The 20,589-nt window shown below is 37.1% G+C and overlaps 1 protein-coding gene across 10 annotated transcripts; it reads right to left on the minus strand.

The window, feature by feature from the left end:
* Positions 1-226: 226 nt before the first annotated feature.
* Positions 227-20,336, minus strand: LOC136222433 (rust resistance kinase Lr10-like). 10 transcript variants are annotated; one of them, XM_066010186.1, is made up of 9 exons: positions 20,083-20,336; positions 18,883-19,551; positions 12,838-12,882; positions 9,773-9,805; positions 9,100-9,129; positions 1,907-1,951; positions 1,548-1,616; positions 936-1,454; positions 227-854 (listed from the first exon to the last, which is right to left on the minus strand). In XM_066010186.1, exons 1-9 carry the CDS (start codon positions 20,150-20,152, stop codon positions 355-357), a joined length of 1,980 nt encoding a protein of 659 aa, XP_065866258.1. In that variant the 5' UTR covers positions 20,153-20,336; the 3' UTR covers positions 227-354. The 10 variants fall into 10 exon arrangements, with proteins under 10 accessions (XP_065866258.1, XP_065866252.1, XP_065866253.1 ...); XM_066010180.1 differs by having other exon boundaries at positions 227-1,454; positions 20,083-20,335; XM_066010181.1 differs by having other exon boundaries at positions 227-1,454; positions 18,883-19,894; positions 20,083-20,335.
* Between the last annotated feature and the right edge of the window lie 253 nt (positions 20,337-20,589).

Raw genomic sequence — 20,589 nt, forward strand, 5'->3', positions numbered from 1 at the left:
TAATAACTCATTTATTTTTAACATCAGCCTTTGGTTAAATGTTAATTTGTTAGTGCCAATGATCACAAGTCACCATTGAAGGATCTAGCTGCTCAATGCTAAAGAAATAAGACATTTGCCAAAGTACCCGATATTCCTTCTATGCTTGGAAGATCAAAACAGGAAGCCATTTAATGATATATTGAACACTAATTTATAGTAAGAATATTGTTTGTAATATTATTGATAAACATGAATATTTAACCATTTGTATAAAGTTGTATTAAAGAAGAAAACAATAGTTAATTTTCAACATAAGAAAGTAATGGACTAGTTAAATCAGTTAGTCAATTCTTCTAATAAAAAAGTAATCAGCTAACCTCTAATATAATCGGCTAACATAAGAAAGTAATGCATTGATGTTGCTGGATATAAAAGAGGTCTCTGAGGCAATTGCAGATCTTCCAAATCTCCTTCAAGCATCTCCACAACTTTGTTCATTGGAGGCCGATTTGATGGTTCCATTTGTATGCACCACAATCCTGTTATGATCATTTTCCTTACTATTTCATTCTCTTCATCTGTTGCATCTTCAATTTCTAACTTCCCATCTGAGAGCTTATCGTAAACCCAAAATGGATAGTATATTTGGCTCAAATTCTCTTCTGGTGCATCCGATGGTGGAGCTTTCAAGGTCTTCCTTTTCCCTGCCATTTCCAGCAGCAACATGCCGAAACTGTACACATCTGCTTTGTACGAGACACGTCCAATATTCTTGTAAAATAACTCTGGTGCCATGTATCCTATGGTTCCCCTTGCAGCCGTGAGAGACGCAATGCTTCCTCTCGTAGGATAGAGCTTGGCAAGCCCAAAATCTGAAATTTTTGGAGTGAAATTTTCGTTGAGAAGAATATTGTGAGGCTTAATATCAAAATGAAGAATTTGAATGTCGCAACCTCTATGGAGATATTCAATACCACGAGCAACTCCGAGAGAAATCTCGTATAGTTTTTCCCAACTTAAAGAAAGAGATCTTTCTGGATTAAAAATATGAGTGTCAAGAGATCCATTAAACATGAATTCGTATACGAGAGCATGCTTTGATCTCTCGGAACAAAAACCAATCAATCGCACAACATTAGCATGGTGAATCCTGCCAATGGTTGCAACTTCATTGATAAAATCTTGTCCATTGGCTTTAGATTTTTCTAACATCTTAATTGCAGCAAATTGACCACTACGAAGTTTTCCTTTATAGACAGAACCAAAGCCTCCTTTACCCAACAGTTCCTTGAAGCCTCCGGTCATCTTCTTGATGTCTGAGTAAGCATATCTTATCGGCATAAGATTGTTTTGGCCTTGGAGAAATTCTTCAATTGTGTCGTAGCCTGATAGATGTCTCCTTCGCCACTTATAGATTAAAAAGGCTACTACCAGTGGCATCCCAGATAGAAATCTTAGGGTCAGAATAATTCCTGGAAGAATTTTTTTAAAGCATTAAATAGCAAGGAGTAATAATCTTATAAATTTTATACATTGTCATCTGTAGTTAAGACGCTAGCTCTTACCAGCGAAACCCAATGCATAAATGACATATATGGGACAATTTAATCGGCCAAACCAGTTGAAATTCTGTTCTGTGGAATATGAAAAATAAATATGTCCATATCAGCTATAAAAGCTTTTTATTTAAAAATATAAATTATGATCATAAAAGTAAATAAAATTCACAACTTAATAAAATTAAAAACAATTTCATAACTCCTTAACTGCCTCGTGTTCTCACTTCCTATGGAATAATCTACCATTCCATCATTATGAATTTTATTTATTTAAAACTTAAATATTCATAAATACTAGTTTAGTGCATAAATATTCAAATTAAAAGCTTATAGTCAAGTAAGCAACCAAATGTGAACGAACATACCTCGTATTCTTCTAAATATATCTAGTTTTAGCTGATCACCACCACCTTCATTAATTAAGAAAGAAATATGTGAATTAGACAGCATACATTAAAGGATTAAGATTGCATTAAAATTATTTCCTAATAATTACTTAAAAGGTGTCATTTGTTAAAAAACATTCACCAAGAATTTAAAGCCAAATGTTGCATGTAGGAATAACTTCCACATAAGTATATTCTACTTAGGAATAACCTCTAATTTATAAGATTAGAGTTTAGTCATAAAAACTATTGAAATTATCTATAAATTAAATATACAAACTCAAACTTCCAAGTCTAAATATTTAATATTTTTCAATGATGCTTATATTTATCCATAAAACTCTTACAATTATTTATAGAGACAATTACTAAACTAGCCCTTTTTAGGTTTACAAAACTAACCTATTTCAACAAATACTTCCAACTTTGCCCTCGTCATAAATGAAAGAAATTCATTTCTCTAACACCCCGCTCTCTCTAACCTAACACCCCATGATCTTTCTAACTTACACTTTCCGGCGATTCATTGCGTGAATCCGACGATTTCCTTTGGCGAATCTCTCTAACTTCGAGTGGACATGGCGAGAACGCAAAGCGCAAAGAATGAAGCGGATGCAGAAGGAATGACGAAAACTAGGGTAAATAACTTGATTTTACTTATGGGTTCTTGTATTGTATGTACATTTGCTGGGTTTGAGAAGGAATCTTTTGTTTTGCTTACTTCTTTTGGTTTTAGGGTTCATCTGGGTTTGCAGTTGCCGATATCAAAGTGATATCGACAAACCCTACATTCCTTGTTTATTTTCTATTTTCGTGCATATATTTGTCTATAACAATCGATATCCTATTTCCAATTGATAAGTGTTTGGTCGGTATGTGTCGATATCACATAGATATCGACAACCTAATTGACGATATCACCGACAACCTGATTGACAATATCACATAGATACTGACTGTAACAATGTGAATGCAATAAGGTTCTTAATGAGTTTGGGTGCATGCAAAACATTGTTCAACTTTAATGGGTGAGATTTAGTGTTTAAGGATGCATTACCAGAACCACAAATAGGAATACAATGACCATTACCGATAATTATTTTATCATTGAGGCTTGAATCAAAATAAGAAGTGAGCGTACCTTTGTGAGCCGTCATGTGAGCCGTGGCTCCTGTGTCCATGTGCCACTGATCAGGAGGTGGTGTGATTGACATAGTATGCATGGCAGTGGCAATATCAGTTGGAACATAAGCCTGATTGGCTACATTAAGATGTGTTTAGTGCATATTAGGCCGAGGACCAAGTATCCCTGGTTGAGATGGACTGCCGGAGGGCATCGGGTTAGCCCATGTGTTTGTAGGGTATGGGCATGGTGGGGTGGCCCATGGTTGTTGTGGTGGCCAGGGGGAATGTGGAGCCCATGGTTGACTGTACGGGTACCGCGGGTGGGATCCGGTGGAGCGGGATTGGTGTCGTCCCCCATGTCTGCCGCGATTGTACCGCCCTCCGTTTCTGCTGCCGCGCGAATAATAAGGTGCACGGTGGTGCGGCGGCCGCGTAGGAGAATAGGAAGATGGCGGTGGCGCTGAGGTGGCGGCAACCAGTGCGACAAAATCCGTAGGGGTGACGGATTTTCGAGCACGGGCTGTTTCTTCGAGAATCAGCATTGAACGGGCTTTGGGAAATGTCGGAAGGGGGTCTCCGTGTCGGATCTGTGTTCCAACAGTATCATAAGCTTCGGTCAGTCCAGAGATGAGTTGCAGAACCATCTGATCATTGGTGATAGGGCTGTCGACGTTGGATAATTGATCAGAAATAGATTTGATGTGTTGACAATAAGATGAGATGTCAGAAAAATCATCTAATTTGATTTTGGAGAACTCTTGTTGAAGGAACAGGGCGCGGGAATGTTTGTTGTCAGAGAAGATATCCTGTAGGCGGGTACAGGCTCAAACGGCAGTGGAGTCAGGTTCTATGATGGTGTGAAGCAATTCAAGTGAGATAGTGCTGTATATCCATTGTAGGACAACCGCGTCAATTCGAGACCAGAGATCAGGGTTTGTGGTTATCATAGGGTCGGCGGAAGCAGGAGGGATGATGTGGTCCAGGACCTGGAAAGCTTTGGCATGAAGCTTAAACAGAGCAGCCCAGGTTGGGTAAGGTCCTTTTTCATTGTCTAAGGTAATTTTGATGAAGGTGGATATATTAGAAACTGTGAGGGATGGGTGAGTGTTGTTTGATTTATCTGGATTTGTGTTTAGGGTTTCGGAATTATGAGTTTGAGGAGTTTCATTGTTCGAGCTTGCGGAAGTGTTTATCATGATTTTTGGTGGGGAGGAGATGAAATCGGCGACTACGGCCGAGAGGAGGAGGGGTGATCGGCGGCGGCGGCGGCGGCCGAGGGGGGGGTGAGCTTTAGGGTTTCGGTTTTGGGAAGATAGAGAGGAAGGAGAGAGAGGTAGGTTAGGGTTTGGTCTCTGATACCATGTAACAATGTGAATAGCTCAGTGATTGTTATTCATGTGTAAAACCAATATATACAGAGTATGTGATTACATTGTAGTGAAATACTCATCCTATATTCTAGGCTATAACTAAGGAGTTTAGTTGTGTATTGAATATACAGATAAGTGCAAATAATATACTCTAATACTGACAACCTGATTGTCGATATCACATAGATATCGACAACCTAATTGTTGATATCTCTCTTATTTTAGTCTATGTTAGCTTATTTTAGCTTAACTTCTTTATTAGCTTACTTGTATGTTAGCTTATGATATATCTGCAATAAATTTCAGCATGATTCTGGACAAAAGATGAAGAAGAGATGAGCATGTCTCTTCTTCCAAACAGACGACTTCTGCCTCGAAGAAAGCCAAGGAAGGTTCAGAATATAAGTATGAAAAAGCATTTGGAACGGAAAGCGTCATCACAGTTAGGTGTAACCGAGATTCAGCAAAAAAATAAACAATTTAACATCAAATCAAAAAAAGCTATTTAAGCAGAGTTGCTTCGGGCAGTATTGTGAGATGAAACTTACACAATTTGCAGGAGTCATCTGTCATACACTTTTAACAAGAGAGATCAAAGGGAGCTTTGCTTCAAAGTTAGAGGTACTGAGTTGAGATGTGGAGATTGGGAGTTTGGACTGCTAAATGGGTTACGGTTTGGAGATTTGGAAGCATTTAGGGCAAAGTTTATTGCTCTAAAGAAGCCGGATAGATTTAGAAAGAAGTTTTTACACATTGAGAATTGTTTTTCGTACAAACCTCTATTTAGTAATAACCTTCCAATTGTTATACAAATAGTCCGGTTTCAACTACATTCATATATAGATGTTTTAACATAATAAATATAATAAAAAAATTTAATTAGATGTTGTATAATAATAAAAAAAATTGGGTCCTTAAATCTCACCACTTTTAATCAACAATTAAATGAGAAAATAAGGGAGGAGGAGGGGTTCGAACCTCGAGATGTAGAGAAGCACACACGCTCATATCTTATCGTTGGGACACTTGTTTTTGTTTGTCCATTATACAATTCTTTTATTTATATATTATTAAGTGCATCTGATGCTAAAAAAAAATCTAATACTGTATTTTTTAAATAAAAATATATTATATATTTTAATAAAATTTCATATTAATATTTTATTTATATAAAAAAAATGCAATTTTTAAAACATACGTTAGAACATATATTTTAACTTTTAAAACATGAACTATGAAGTTTAGAACGTACGACATATTTTTTAGAACATACGTTATGTTTTTTAGAACATGCGTTATGTTTTTTCGAACATGAGTTATAAATTATATTATAGAACAAATGCAAAAACGATCCAGATATCTACTGATTGTTTTAGAACATAATACTTAATTTTTGGAACACAAACTATAAACTTTAGAATATACGTTATGTTTTTTAGAATATGAGTTATAGATTATATTATAAAACAAATGTAAAAATGATCCATATATTTACTGACTTTTTTAAAACATTATACTTAATTTTTAGAACACAAATTATAAAGTTTAGAACATATGTAACAATATTTAGAACATCGTCCTTAACATTTTAAAACATAAATTATAAAAATATAGAGGAGTTAAATAAATAAGAAATTAGAGCATTTTCTTGGATTTTTTTCTATTAATGATTCATTATTATGCACATTTCTTTTTTTATATATTAATAATTCATTGTTATGCATATTTAATCGATATTAATAAGTGCACACGTCAAATATTAAACAATACAGCAATATTTGGGAGTATAATGGCTTCACAGAGCCTGCTTATTTCAGGGGCTAGACGGGTCACTGGTTCTGGAAATGACATCCGAATTTGGGAGGACCCATGGTTGCCAGACGACACGTTCCCGTATGTAGAGAGCCTGCGGCCTGACGGATGGAACTGTATGACGGTCAGTAGCCTTCGCACCCCTGACAGCCGTCAATGGGACATGAATATTGTAAACGGATTATTCAACGAAAGAGACGTTGAGTTGATCAGAAGGATCCCTTTCAGTCGTCGCGAAGTAACTGATTCGTGGGGCTGGCACTGGGACATACGAGGGATGTTTTCCATAAAGGCCGCTTACCGGAGATTGAGAGATGTGGAGGAAGGGGATCAGGCTGCTGGTTTGAATATTAACTGGGCTGCTGTGTGGAGATTACGAATTCCACCGAAGGTCCGTGTTTTTATGTGGAGGTCAATATCCGATTGTCTCCCTACGAAGGTGGCTCTATCGAGTCGCCACATTCCGGTTACGGTAACCTGTCTGATGTGTCAGGGGGAGGCGGAAACAACACTGCATGCTCTGGTTGATTGTCCATACAGCAAACACGTGTGGATTATGCAACGACGGGTATACGTGGAAACTGCTTCACAAACTTTGCTGAGTTTTGGCACTATATCAGCAGGCCTAACGTCTTGGTAGATACAGTTCAGACGATGGCAATTTGCTGGTGCATCTGGTTAAATCGGAATAACATGGTTTGGAGGAGTGCAGCAGTTCCAACAGGTTTAACGTATCACAAAGCGGTTACCTTTCTCCAACAATGGCGTGCTGCTAACCCTGTCGACAGATGTGCAAGTGCAAGCCAAACCAATTCAAACCAAAAATAGGTGGCGCCAGCTGAAGGCTCGTGGAAAATGAATATGGATGGAGCCTGTTTCAACGAGGCGAACATGGGAGGTTATGGCTTTGTCCTCTGAGACTCGGACGGGAGGTTTGTAGCGGGGCTAATGGCGTTTTGCAGTGCTCTCTCGATCCTTTTCTGATCGAAGTCCTCTCGTGCCGTGAAGCTCTTAGCTGGATAGTAGAGACGGGTTGGGAGAATATAATTCTAGAATCAGAATCTCAAACTCTAGTGTATGCCTTAGGGCGAGAAATTAGAAGCAATTCGTGCCTGGACCTGTTAATCGGCGACTGCCAGTACCTAATACAGAGTATTACTAGTTGTTCTGTCACCTTTGTCCGTAGATCAGCGAATTGGTTAGCTCACGCCTGTGCTAGAGCTGCGATCTCCCAGTCTGATAGAGGGGTTTGGTTAGACTTTCCTCCTGTTTTTGCTTGTACTGCTCTTTCAATTGATGATTAATAAAGACTATTTTTTTCAAAAAAAAAAAAACAATAGAAGCTATAAGGACAATGGTATATTAAGCAGCGCACGACATAATATAAAAGAAAAGCAATTGTCTCAGTGGTATCCAGCATGGAGTATAAGTGAAGTGGCCAGGGTTCGAATCCTATAGTTACTTCTTCAGGGCCATCTTTCGGACATGGAGATTCTCTAGGTTCGCAGTTAGATGATAAGTCGTACCGAAGTCAACAAGCCAATCTGAGGCGCTGGGATTAGTGGTGGTTGTCATGGAAGAGGGTCTGATGTTACTTCGGGTGTTTAGATTGAAGTGGGGCAATGGACACTGTTTGCTGATATGCCCAACGCCTCTACATTTGTGACAAGTGATGCTGCCGGCATCAAGAGGAGCAGACATGGTACTGGTATTTCCATGATATTGATTACTAGAGTAATTGGTTCTGCCACGGCCTCTAAAACGACTGTTGTTTCTGGCGGAGTAATTGACAGATGGAGAAAACATGGGTGTTGCATTTTCACGATTTAATTGTCTTTCTTCCCTCAACAAGAGACCAATTAAATCATCATATGACACGTTTACTAACCGAGCTTCGAGAGCACGAACAAATGGTCTGCCAGGTAGTTAGCTGATCGTTAAGGAGTTTTGCATTTTGTACATAGGAAGAGGTACTTTCATTTTTCTCTTTTTAAATTATATAGGCCATATTTGAGATCCGTTACTTGAGATCGCGAGCCAATTGAGTAAGCTTTGTTTAGCTTTTTCCAGGCATCAGCAGCAACTTCAGCCCCTACTATCTGAGGTAGCACATCAGTTGAGAGAGAAGAGATAATCCAACTGAAGACTTGGTCTTCTTGTTCCCAAGAGATATTTGGTGTGTCAGATGGGCCGATTGAAGGGATTTGGAAACGAAATTGGTATTATTTGTGTTTACTGGGTTGCCATTTTCTGCCACTGTTGGGTAGCGATGGAGGAAATTTTTTTTGAAGAGAATTAGGGAAAAAAAGGGATCGACAGAATTTGGGGAAAGGAGGAGAGTTGTTAGACTTCTATTTCAAAGATATATGTAATTAATGAAGTTACAATTTTCAAAAAAGTTTTTTGAAAGTGCTAAAAATAATATTTAGAGAAAATTTATGGAAAATAGAGCAAATTGAAACGATACCATTACAGATGAAGAAAGAGGCAAGACCAACGAGAAAAGCAAGCGTATAAGCTAAAAACATACAATTTCTAATGGAAATTGAACGTAATACGTCAATAATCTCAAAAATCGATAATGATTGGTATCAGAAATTGAAGAAGAAGAAGAAGAAGAAGAAGAAGTAGAACGATGATTGAATAGAACTAAGGATAATTTTGTCCAAAATGGTTGTACAACGATGATTGAATAGAACTAAGGATAATTTTGTCCAAAATGGTTGAAAGTGTCTAATTTGATAAGATGGAAGCAAAGTGGGTTAAATATGTAAAAGGCCCCTCTTAATTAGGCTAGATTTATAATTAGCCCTATATATTTTGTCCACAAAGTTATCTAGTTGTAAGTGTTGAAATAGTACTTACCACATATATTCAAAACATACGTGCACCAACCTGCAAAACAATAATAATAATAATAATAATTGTTTTTTACAAGAATAAATGAATATCATAATGATTATATATATAAACCTTAATAAATCATTTACCGTCACAACTTGTCCAAAAAGTTTGATTATCCCCTGAATTTTTAAAGTGTCCGATAGTTCTCTGAACTTGCGTAAAATTTAATCAATTGATTACTTAGTTGTAAAAAAACAAAATAAGTTAAATGCAGCAGATGTATTGTACGCATTTTCGGTACGCATCTTAAGAAAAGTCAAACGACAAAGGTCGGGGTATATGGTATAAGTTTTGTAGTTGAGCAAGTAAGAATTTAATTTTTAATCTATTCTGTGAATTATGTAATAACATTCTAAAACGCGTGCAATACATCTTCCGCATTTAACTTTATTTTTTGCAATCGAGTGATGAATTGATTACATTTTACGCAAGTTCAAGTAGCTAACTGAACATTTTATACAAATTGAGGGAGCTACTGAAACATTTTAAAAGTTAAGGGACCAATCAAATTTTTTTAAACAAGTTAAAGGGGGAAATGATATATTAAGCCTACTTATAAATATCTATATTCGTTAAGGAGAATACTAAAACTATATTTGACAGAAACTTATATATGAAGGTTAAGTTAAATTACCATGAACTGCGAAGCCTACTCTGTAGACAACATCTACAATATATCATTTCAAAAAAAAAAACACAATTAATTTCCACTACACAAAAAATAGAACTAATTAACTAGTTAATTGTTAGTAATATATAAATTATATTAGTGTTTATATAAATTACATTAGTGTTTATATGGATACTAAAAGGGTATTTGGTTGCTGCTTTTTGACCTCCTATTTTATTTTCAATTGCGAGTTTTAGTTGTTTGGTTAGACACTTCTTGTTTGTCTTTTGTAGCTAAAAAGTAGCTTTTTTATAAAAGCATGGAATCTTTGATTTTTGGAAAAACAACATTTTCAAACAGCAAAGCGTAACAGGAAGCAAACATCAGGTAAAACAAACGGGCCCTAATTAATCAAATCAATTTAAGAGCTGTTTTTTCCACTTAATTTCAATATAAGCTTATTTCTAAAACTCCGGAAAATCGGTTTAAATATTGTTTGCATTCATTTATTCATCCTTTTTAGAGTGCTTTTGTCCGAATCGGTTGATTACAGACAATGCCATAATTGCTTTTGAATTATTCCATTCAATGGAGTATAAAATTAGTAACAAGAAGGGTGTCTGATATAATAGGGTGGAGTGGTGCTTTGTGAAAGATATGATGAGTGTTATGGGTTTTCCGATTTGATGGTTAATTTGATTCAAAGCTGTCTGTCTTCCGTTTCCTTTTCTTTCTTTATAAATGGGGTGCCAAAAGGCTTTGTTAAGCCGAGCAGTGGTCTCCGTCAGGGGATCCTCTATCACCTTATTTGTTTTTAATTTGTGCGGAAGGGCTTTCAACATTGATTAGGAAATCTCAGATTAATAGAGCTTTGCATGGTATTTGGGTTGGCGATTCCAGGCCATCTATTTCACATCTTCAGTTATCTTTTTTCAAGCTACAGCTAGTGAGTGTTCTGCTGTTAGAGAGTTGTTGAGTATGTATGAAGCTGCTTCTGGGCATAGAATTAACTATGAAAAAATTGATATTTCTTTTAGTAAAAGGGTGAGTGTTGATAATCGCTCCAGGTGTACAGACTTGTTAGGGGTGCGTGAAGTAGAGTCTTTTGAGAAATACATGGGTTTACCATCTATTATTGGTCGTTCTAAAAAGGTTCCCCAATATATAATGAGTTGTTTTTTGCTCCCAAAATCTTTATGTTAGAGCAATTAATGGCTAGATTTTGGTGGAATCATGAGCCGGGTAAAAAACGTATTCATTGGATTAGTTGGGAAAGATTATGTTTATCTAAGGATGAGGGAGGTTTGTCTTTTAAGAATATTTATGCTTTTAATCTTGCTATGCTTGCAAAGCAAATTTGGAGAATGATTGAATTTCCCGAGTTTCTATGTTCCCAAGTTTTTAAGCATAAGTAGTTTCCAAGGGTGGGTGTTATGGAGTCTAGTGTGGGGTTTTGTGCTAGTCATATTTGGCGGAGTCTTGTAAAGGCTCGACAAGTTATCATTGATGGTAGTTGTTGCAGGAAGGGAAAGATCCGTTAATTTATTGGATTCAGGTTGAATTCCAGATGTCCGGTGTTTCTTGCTAGATTGACTTTGATGAGTTCTGTTGGAAAAGGGAGTTAATTTATTTCTGTTTTTCAACGGATGTTGCTGATTCTATTTTGAAAATCGATTAAGTAGAAGAAATATCACTTATACTTTATTATGGACCTTTTCAAAAAAGGGTAATTATCTTGTGAAATCGGGTTATAGGATAGCAATGGGAATTTTGAAGCTTTCTTCATCATTGGCCTCATCTTCATCAGGGTCAGTGCTTTTTGGAAATCTCTCTAGAAGGTCAAAGCACCATTAAAGTTTATTCACACTATTTGGAATGCGGCCAATATCTTGCTTTGTCTTGATAATCTCTTGAAAAAAAAAAGAATTAATGTGTTTGGCCAATGTTGCTTTTGTGGTTTTCATACTGAAATGTTACTCCATATTTTTAAAGATTGTTCTGACACTTATTTGTATTGGAAACATGCGAATATATTATACCGTGCGTATAATATTGAAGGTCTGAATTATCTAGAGTGGTTTGCAGCCGTTTTTAAATTTTTACCATCAATGAAGTTTTCTATGTTTCGTGGAATTATTCATTCCATCTGATTTGAAAGGAATCATGTAATTCATGATAAACCCCGTTTTGGAGTGATTAGATTGATGAAATGGAAATTGTGAAGGAATTAGTTCATGGATGTCTAATTCTGGTCCTGCCGAGGATGCTAGCTTTTTGAGGAATTTAATTATTATGGGACAGATTTTTGTGGCCAAGCTATTGTTAATAGACCTGGTGTTAGTGAATTAATTAATTATGGTGTGGATGTTACACAAGTGCATGGAATTGAATTAATTGGCGGCTTAGGTGATTAGCAGGTCTTTAATAATTTAATTGCAGGTGGACAATTTTATTCTAGCGATTCTACAGGTATAAGGTTGGTTGGCAGCTTCCAGATTTCAAGTTCGTTAAACTCAGTTGTGACAACATGCCAATGTTCTTTCGGAAGAGTGGTTCATGATAGCAATGAGTTGATTTCAATTTCTGGTGGAGGGCCTATTGGTACCACTATATCTGCTTTACACGCTAAATTATTAGCGATTTTGTTTTCTTTGTGTGTGGTTAAGAACTGTGGTTTTCAAGAGATCCTAGTTGCATCTAATTCCATTTCGGCCATTTCATTACTAAAAGGAGTTCAAAATTTATCCAATTGGCACAGTGTAGTTCTTGGAGATATAATTAAGTTGACACATAGTTTTGCTTCAGTTGAATTTGTTTATAAAAGACGGCAAGTGAATGTTGTTGCACACCATTTGCCAATTTGGACTCGATCTCTTTCTTGTATGGAAATTTTCGTTGAAAATTTTCCAGATTGTATTTCCTAAATTCGTTCATAAAGAATTGTGTAAAATATAATAATAATTATCACTAAGAAAAACATTTTTCAAAATAATTAATATAAAAGATATAAAAAAATATTAAATTAGCATGCGCAACACACGGATATATGACTTTAAATTATATGGTTACTAAGAGAAAAGAGAAGTTACCTATGAATAGGCGGTATACGTAGAGCGGCCATGAATAGTTAAAACCTTCATATTATATGTATAATACAATTAAAATATAATCAAATATATTAAAAATTAAGTGGAAACTTCATATGACTTTTAAATATACTAAGTAGGTGTTTGATTGCTCATTTTCGATTTTCCGTTTGCCTTTTCATTTTGAAAATAAGAGTTTTTAGATGTTTGGTTAGACACCTCCTGTTTGCCTTTTATAGCTGAAATTAGCTTTTGTAAAAGCAGAGAATCCATGCTTTTTGAAAAATCAGTCTTTTCAAACAACAAACTGTAACAGAAAACAGTAAACAGCAAACAGCAGGTAACACAAACGGACTCTAAATATGAATTTTACGTGGCTTCTATTTTTTAGTTTGCTACGGGCAGCTCTAGTTTATTGTTGCTAGATAGGACTGTAATCAAATAGAGTCAAGTCGAGCCGAGCTTTGGCCTGCTCAAGCTCTTTTCGCTATAAAATTAACGAGTTTGGGCCCGAACCGAGCTTTGGTTTACTCAATCTTGGCTCATCTCATTAGAAAATAAACGAGCTCGAGCCGAGCTTCGAGCCTAAATTCCTTTTTGAATTTGGTTCATTAAAAAAATTATCTAACCATTAATTGTTTGTAAGCAAATAACTTTTTAATTGTGTACATAAACAAACTCATAAGCAAAGTTCGTGAATAAATAAACAAGATGCTTATAAATAGTTCGTCTAATACTTAGTTATTATTGTGAAGAACTCATCTAATAGCAAATGAAATAATATTAAGTTTAGATATTTGTGAACCAACACAAAACTATATAATTTTCTACAAAAAAATAAAATGAAATTTGTTCATAAATGTTCTAATCGAGTCTGCTTGCGAGCTTTCGAACCGAGTTTTGACCTTCTCAAGCTCGGCTCATTTAGGAACCGAACCAGTAAATTATGCTCACGAGCGGCTCGTTTACTAATCGAACCGAATTAAACCAATCCTTTATCGAGCCGACCACTGAACCGCTCATTAGCGGCTCGGCTCGTTTACTCGATCAATAAGAAAACCGCTCATCGCTCCCGGAGACGTAGGCAATTCAAAACTGCCGAACTTTGTTAACAAATCCTTGTGTTCGATCTTTGCTTGTTTAATTTCTGTATTATTTAGCTTTGGTTTGAACAATTGGTATCAGAGCATCGTTGAGAAGCTATGTCATGAGGTGCGAGATTCGAAGTTGCGAAATTCAATGGCCATGGAAACTTCAGTTTATGGCAGACAAGGATGAAAGACTTGTTAGCGCAGCAAGGGCTGTTGAAGGCGTTAAAGCCGAGAAAGCCATATGGGATTGATTTGGATGATTGGGGGGAACTGCAAGCGAAATCGGTCGGGACCATACGGCTGTGTTTGGCAGACGAAGTCATGTATCACGTGATGGCTTTGAATAAACCAGGAGAAATATGGGCGAAATTGGAAGCACAGTTTATGTCGAAAACCCTAACGACTAAACTGTATCTCAAACAGAGGCTGTATCAGTTGAAGATGAAAGAGGGTAGCGATCTGGGACAACATGTAAACTCTTTCAATCAGATTGTCTCAGACCTAGCCCAACTCGAGGTAGCAATTGAAGATGAGGACAGAGCGATGATTTTGCTTTGTTCATTGCCACCTTCTTACGAACATATGGTGACTACTCTGACATATGGAAAGGAAACTATCAAAGTTGAAAGGAAAGTTTGAAACTCCCGGTCTAACAGCGTATTGTTCCATCTCCTAGCTCAAACTAAGAGCAGTTTGGAATGAAACTTCCTCCCGGGTCGAGTTGGCTCATAACCAGCGGAAGCAGAATTTGGGAGAGGCATCCTCTCAAGGTGATAGTTTATTTGTTAAGAGTGACCAGGATCGTGGAAGAAGGAAGGAAAGGGATCAATCTGGAAAACCACATTCTAGGTCGAAATCCAGGGGCAAAGGGACGTTTCATTGCTACAAGTGCAAACAACCGGGTCATATTAAGAGGAACTGTCTGATGATGAAGAATCAGTCTGATGGTCAGAACAACAATTCTTCTAAGTCTATAAATGTGGCAAAGAATGACAGTTCAGATGGTGACGACGGTGATATGCTTTCAATTGCGACTACTCAGATGTCAGAGGCTTGGATTCTCGACTCAGGTTGTTCCTATCATATTACTCCTAACAAGGATTGGTTTACCACATATAGGTCAGTTAATTCTGGTTGTGTCTATTTGGGTGATGATTGATGTTGTAATATTGCTGGTATTGGTGATGTCAGAATTAGGATGTATGATGGTATTGTTAGGAATTTAATTGATGTTAGGCATATTCCCGATGTGAAGAAGAATCTGATTTCCATGGGTACTTTACATAAGAATGGTTTTATTCCTAAGGCTGATGAGGATAGAGAAACCATTAAAATTGTAAAAGGGCCATTGGCTGTTATGAAGGGAAAATTGACTGCTAGAAATATATATAAACTATTAGGGAGTACAGTTGTAGGTGGAGTTCAATCTGTTGAGTCAAGTAGTGATGATACAAAACTGTGGCATATGCGTCTTGGTCATCTTATTGAGTCTGGTATGGCTGAGTTGCATAAAAGAAATCTGTTGCATGGTGTTAAAAGTTGCAAGTTAGATTTTTGTAAGTTTTGTGTTCTTAGGAAGCAGACAAAGGTCAGTTTTAAGAAAGAAAAGCACACAACTGAAGGAATTCTTGATTATGTGCATTCTGATGTATGGGGTCCTGTCAAAGAGTCTTCATTGGCTGAATCTGTGTATTATGTGACTTTTACTGATGATTTTTCTAGGAAAGTTTGGGTATATTTCTTGAAACAGAAATCTGAAATCTTTGCCAAGTTTAAGCTGTGGAAAGCGGAGAGGGAGAATCAAACAGGAAGAAAAATCAAATATTTGAGGACTGACAATGACACGGAATACACAGATTCGAGTTTTATCCAGTTCTGTGAGGATCATGGAATTCAGAGGCACTTCACAGTGAGTAAAACTCCACAACAGAATGGTGTTGCTGAAAGGATGAATCGGACTTTGACTAAAAGGGCTCGTTGTTTGAGACTGAATGTAGAGCTTCCTAAGCGCTCTTGGGCAGAAGCAGTGAGTATGGCTTGTTATCTCATCAATAGATCACCAAGAGCATCTTTGGGAGGAAAAACTGCAGAAGAGGTATGGACTAATAAAGATATTGATATTGGTCATTTACGTATTTTTGGTTGTCCTGCTTTTGTGCATGTAACTGGAGATGAGAGGTCGAAATTGGATGCAAAATCAAAGCAGTGTATCTTTCTGGGTTACAAGAGAGGTGTGAAGGGCTACAAATTTTGGGATCCAGTTGCCAAGAAGATGGTGATTAGCAGAGATGATGTTTTTGATGAAAAATCCATGCTAAGCAGAATAAAGAGATAGAGCAGATAGATACAGATCAGAGTCCAGCAGAAACAGTTGAGATAGGTGAAAGCTCGGATTCACCTTCAGGTGGTTCCAGCACCACTGATTTGCAGGACTATAAGTTGGCTAGAGACAGGAAGAAGCGCACAAATGTTAAGGCTCCAACCAGATTCGAGTTTGAAGACATGGTCTCTTATGCACTTCATATAGGCAGTGATGATCCAGCCACTTTTCAAGAAGCAATCACTAGCCGGGAGAAAGAAAGATGGATGGGTGCAATGGTAGAGGAGATGGAGTCCTTACAGAAGAATCAGACTTGGGAGTTGGCTCGACTTCCAAAAGGAAAGAAAGCTCTTCGGTGTATGTGGGTTCTCATGAAGAAGCCATCAGTATCAGAAAAGAGGAGGAGAAGTTCAAGGCTCGATTGGTAGCCAAAGGTTTTACACAGAAGAAAGGAGTGGATTATGATGAAAGATTTTCTCCTGTTGTCCGACACACTTCAATCAGGTCAGTACTTGCTCTTGTTGCCACTCGGGATTTGCATTTAGAGCAGATGGATGTGAAAACTGCTTTCTTGCATGGTTATTTGGAGGAGGAGATTTATATGCAGCAGCCTGAAAATTTTGTTCAGCCCGGCCAAGAGCATTTGGTTTGCAAGTTGAAGAGATCTTTGTATGGACTCAAGCAGTCCCCGAGGCAGTGGTATAAACGGTTTGACTCCTACATGATTCAGATTGGCTATAAGCGATGTGAGTATGATTGTTGTGTGTATGTTAAGAGTCTTACTGATGGTTCTTCTATTTTTCTGCTACTGTATGTTGATGATATGTTGATTGCTACCAAGAATATGGATGATGTTGCTGGTTTGAAAGCTTTGTTGAGCCAGGAATTTGATATGAAGGACTTAGGGGCTGCTAAGAAAATTCTTGGAATGGAGATTCGTAGAGATAGAAGCTCTAGGAAACTGTGGTTATCTCAGCAAGGTTATGTTGAGAAGGTGTTAGACAGATTCGCTATGAGCAATGCAAAGCCTGTGAGCACTCCATTAGCAAATCACTTCCAACTTTCTGAAGAACAGTGCCCTGAGACAGATGAGGAGATTGAAGATATGACTAAGGTTCCTTATGCTAGTGCAGTTGGGTGTTTGATGTACGCTATGGTATGCACTCGTCCTTATTTAGCTCATATTGTTAGTCAAGTTTGCAAGTACATGTCTAATCCAGGAAGGCGACATTGGGAGGCAGTCAAATGGATCTTCAGGTATTTGAGAGGTACTGTTGGGCATGGGTTATTATTTGGTGGTCAGCATGGTGATCCGTTGGTTGAAGGGTATGTGGATGCAGATTATGCCGGTGATATGGATAATAGGAGGTCTATGACTGGGTATGTGTTTATTCTAGGTGGATGACCTATTTGTTGGAGGTCAACTCTTCAGTCTACTATTGCATTGTCGATGACTGAAGCAAAGTATATGGCATTAGCTGAAGCTGCAAAGGAAGCTCTATGGCTTACTGGTTTGGTGAAAGAATTGGGTGTTCAGCAAGTTGGAGTTGAATTGCATTGTCACAGTCAGAGTGCCATTTATTTGGCAAAGAACCAGGTGTATCATACTAGAACCAAACACATTGTTGTTAGGTATCATAAGATCAGAGAGTTGATTGCATCTGAGGAGATTTTGTTGCTGAAAGTTCATACTTCAGAGAATGCAGCTGATATGTTGACCAAACCAGTTACTTCTGACAAGTTAAAACATTGTTTGAACTTGTTGGATATTCGCAGTTGCAAAGATTGAGTGGTAGCCGGTCCACATAGCGTGTCTAGAGGATGCTTATCTTCTAAGGGGCAGGTTTATTCACCAAGGTGGAGATTTGTTTATGGCTCATAATATCAAAGGGGCTTATCTGGAGCGGAGCGCATCGAGCGGAACGACATTGACACGCTAGGATTAGTGGGCCGGGGGTGCGTGGGCAGAGCCCCCTTAGTATGGTACAGGGGTATTTTGGTAATTTGTAATCGCATTATAAATACATGTAAAAACTGTATCTTTGAGTTACTCGGTCAATAAGAAAACCGCTCATTGCTCCCGGAGACCTAGGCAATTCAAAACTGCCGAACTTCGTTAACAAATTCTTGTGTTCGATCTTTGCTTGTTTAATTTCTGTATTACTTAGCTTTGTTTTCAACAAAAACAATCAAAATTCAAATCTTATTAATAAAAGATGAGTTTTTGTACACAATTAATTTTTAACTGAACAAGAATCAATTGAAAATCAAATTTTTTAGCAATTTGCAGCAGTATTATTGTTATCTATGCAGTCTCCTTTTAGTGTCTCCTTGGAGGAAGTTTAAACAAGGTTTATTAAAGGGAGCGGAGGTGAGGTTATTTAGTTAACCTTCAAATCCCACCAAATTGGTGAAACTAAAAATTTGAGTTATTTTTGTGCAATATATATTAATATAAGATCTAATAATCAGTTCTTAACTAACAGCTTTAGTTTGTAGTTGAATCGGTTCATGACAATTTCAAGGTTATCTAAGCAGCATCTCTTTAATTAACTTCCTCTAATCCCAAAACAAGAGCCACCGTGGCCAAATCGTTTAAAACAATTGATTGTATAGTAATGCAGAGAATGTACATACCCGTTTTTATGCAATGAAAATTTTCTTTGCTGTCTAGGTAGCAGTTGCGCGAACTACAGTTTCTACAGTGGATGTTGTACCAGGAAAGCTCAAATCCAAATGCCATTTCCCTATGAACTTCAATGAAAGAATAATTTCCAAATAGACTTCTTGGCAACATTACTGACATCATTTCTAAGCTGCAACCGTCTCTCAAATCATATCCTTTCATTTCACCAAAGTATGCATAAGTATACATTCCGAGTGAAGAGTTAATACAGGGACTAGTATCCATGTAAACAGAAGAGTTTACAGGATTTTGGCACTTTATGAAACCCAAATTCTCTGCTGGTAAGCTTTCCCATGTGAAGTTATGCAAGGTGTATGGATCTCCAAACGAAAAGCTATTAGTTGTTAAAGGAAAACTAGGAATGGAGGAGCAATCATCTTTATCAACACCGGTATCCACCACTCTGATTGTGAAGTTGTCATAGTTGATTGCCTGAACCTGATATTTTCCTCCATTAAATAGATGCAAGACTGTGGAATTATTTTCACAAGATAGGTTATATTGATCATCTCCGCATCTGATTGGATCGGCCTCTAGTCTGAAAGGGTAACGGATATTTGTTCCTCCACATGTTGAGGGAGGACAATCAGGTGTATCTATAGCAAAGGCAATCTGGAATACTAGAAGTAAAATAAACAATGAAAAGATAAGCCTAACCATTTCAGGATGAAGAATACAGTTCTATATTTTTAAAATAATTTTGCAATCTTCTTGTTAGCAAGATAAAATTAGCACCACAAGTGTCTATGTCTTGTTAGCAAGATAAAAAAAAGCACAAGGTTACATCATTGTAGAAAAAAAATAAAATTCTATGGTTTTGCTTGGTCTTGATCCACAAGTCAATAGCACCACAAGTGTCTGTCTTGACTAGGAGGACCCATCCTGTTAAATTTCCTGAAAGCTTCCTCTAAATTGAAGCTAAAACTGCATCTTCATCTCATTACTATTGAACTGTGAACATGGCTGTGAACCATATAACATGGGTCAAAGGGTTGTATATAGGCATAATACCCAACTTAAACTATCAAAGAACTAAGCAAAAATTATCAATTGAGACCCTATTCCTAGATTGAATTAACAAGGATGTTTGAGGTGCTCAATTAATAATTTTTGCTTGCTTACAAAAATAAAATAAAATCTAGAAGCTCTACCAGAAAATGGATATAAGTCACTCCATAAGCTGTCGCAGCTAGAGGTCAATACTAACTCCATAACCGACATGACATTATGGTTGGAGAAGACTTGAAGATATATCTCTTGGCATATCAAAAGGGATTGATTATCTTCATCAAGGATGTGATCAAGGGATTCTCCATTTCGATATCAAACCACAAAACATCAACTCAAAAGTGTCCGACTTTGGCTTAGCTAAAATGCCACAAAGACGCCTCCATTTAGAGCTGGACATCATTTCAGAACAGAGTAATCACACATATATATAATGCTTGAATTTTGTTTCTAGGCCTAATACATAACCAGCTTTATGAACTTGTCTATAGTAGTAAACTGGCTCCATAAACTTTGAAAGTGTCTCACTAATTCCCTAAACTTATTTCGTATCACCAGCTCTCTAAAACTTGTCCATAAAAATTTATTAGCTTTCCCAACTTTGCAAATGTCTCGCCCGCTTACTAAACTTGCTTATTTTGTAACAACTA

This window comes from Euphorbia lathyris, chromosome 3, assembly GCF_963576675.1.
Source record: "Euphorbia lathyris chromosome 3, ddEupLath1.1, whole genome shotgun sequence".
NCBI lineage: Eukaryota > Viridiplantae > Streptophyta > Magnoliopsida > Malpighiales > Euphorbiaceae > Euphorbia > Euphorbia lathyris.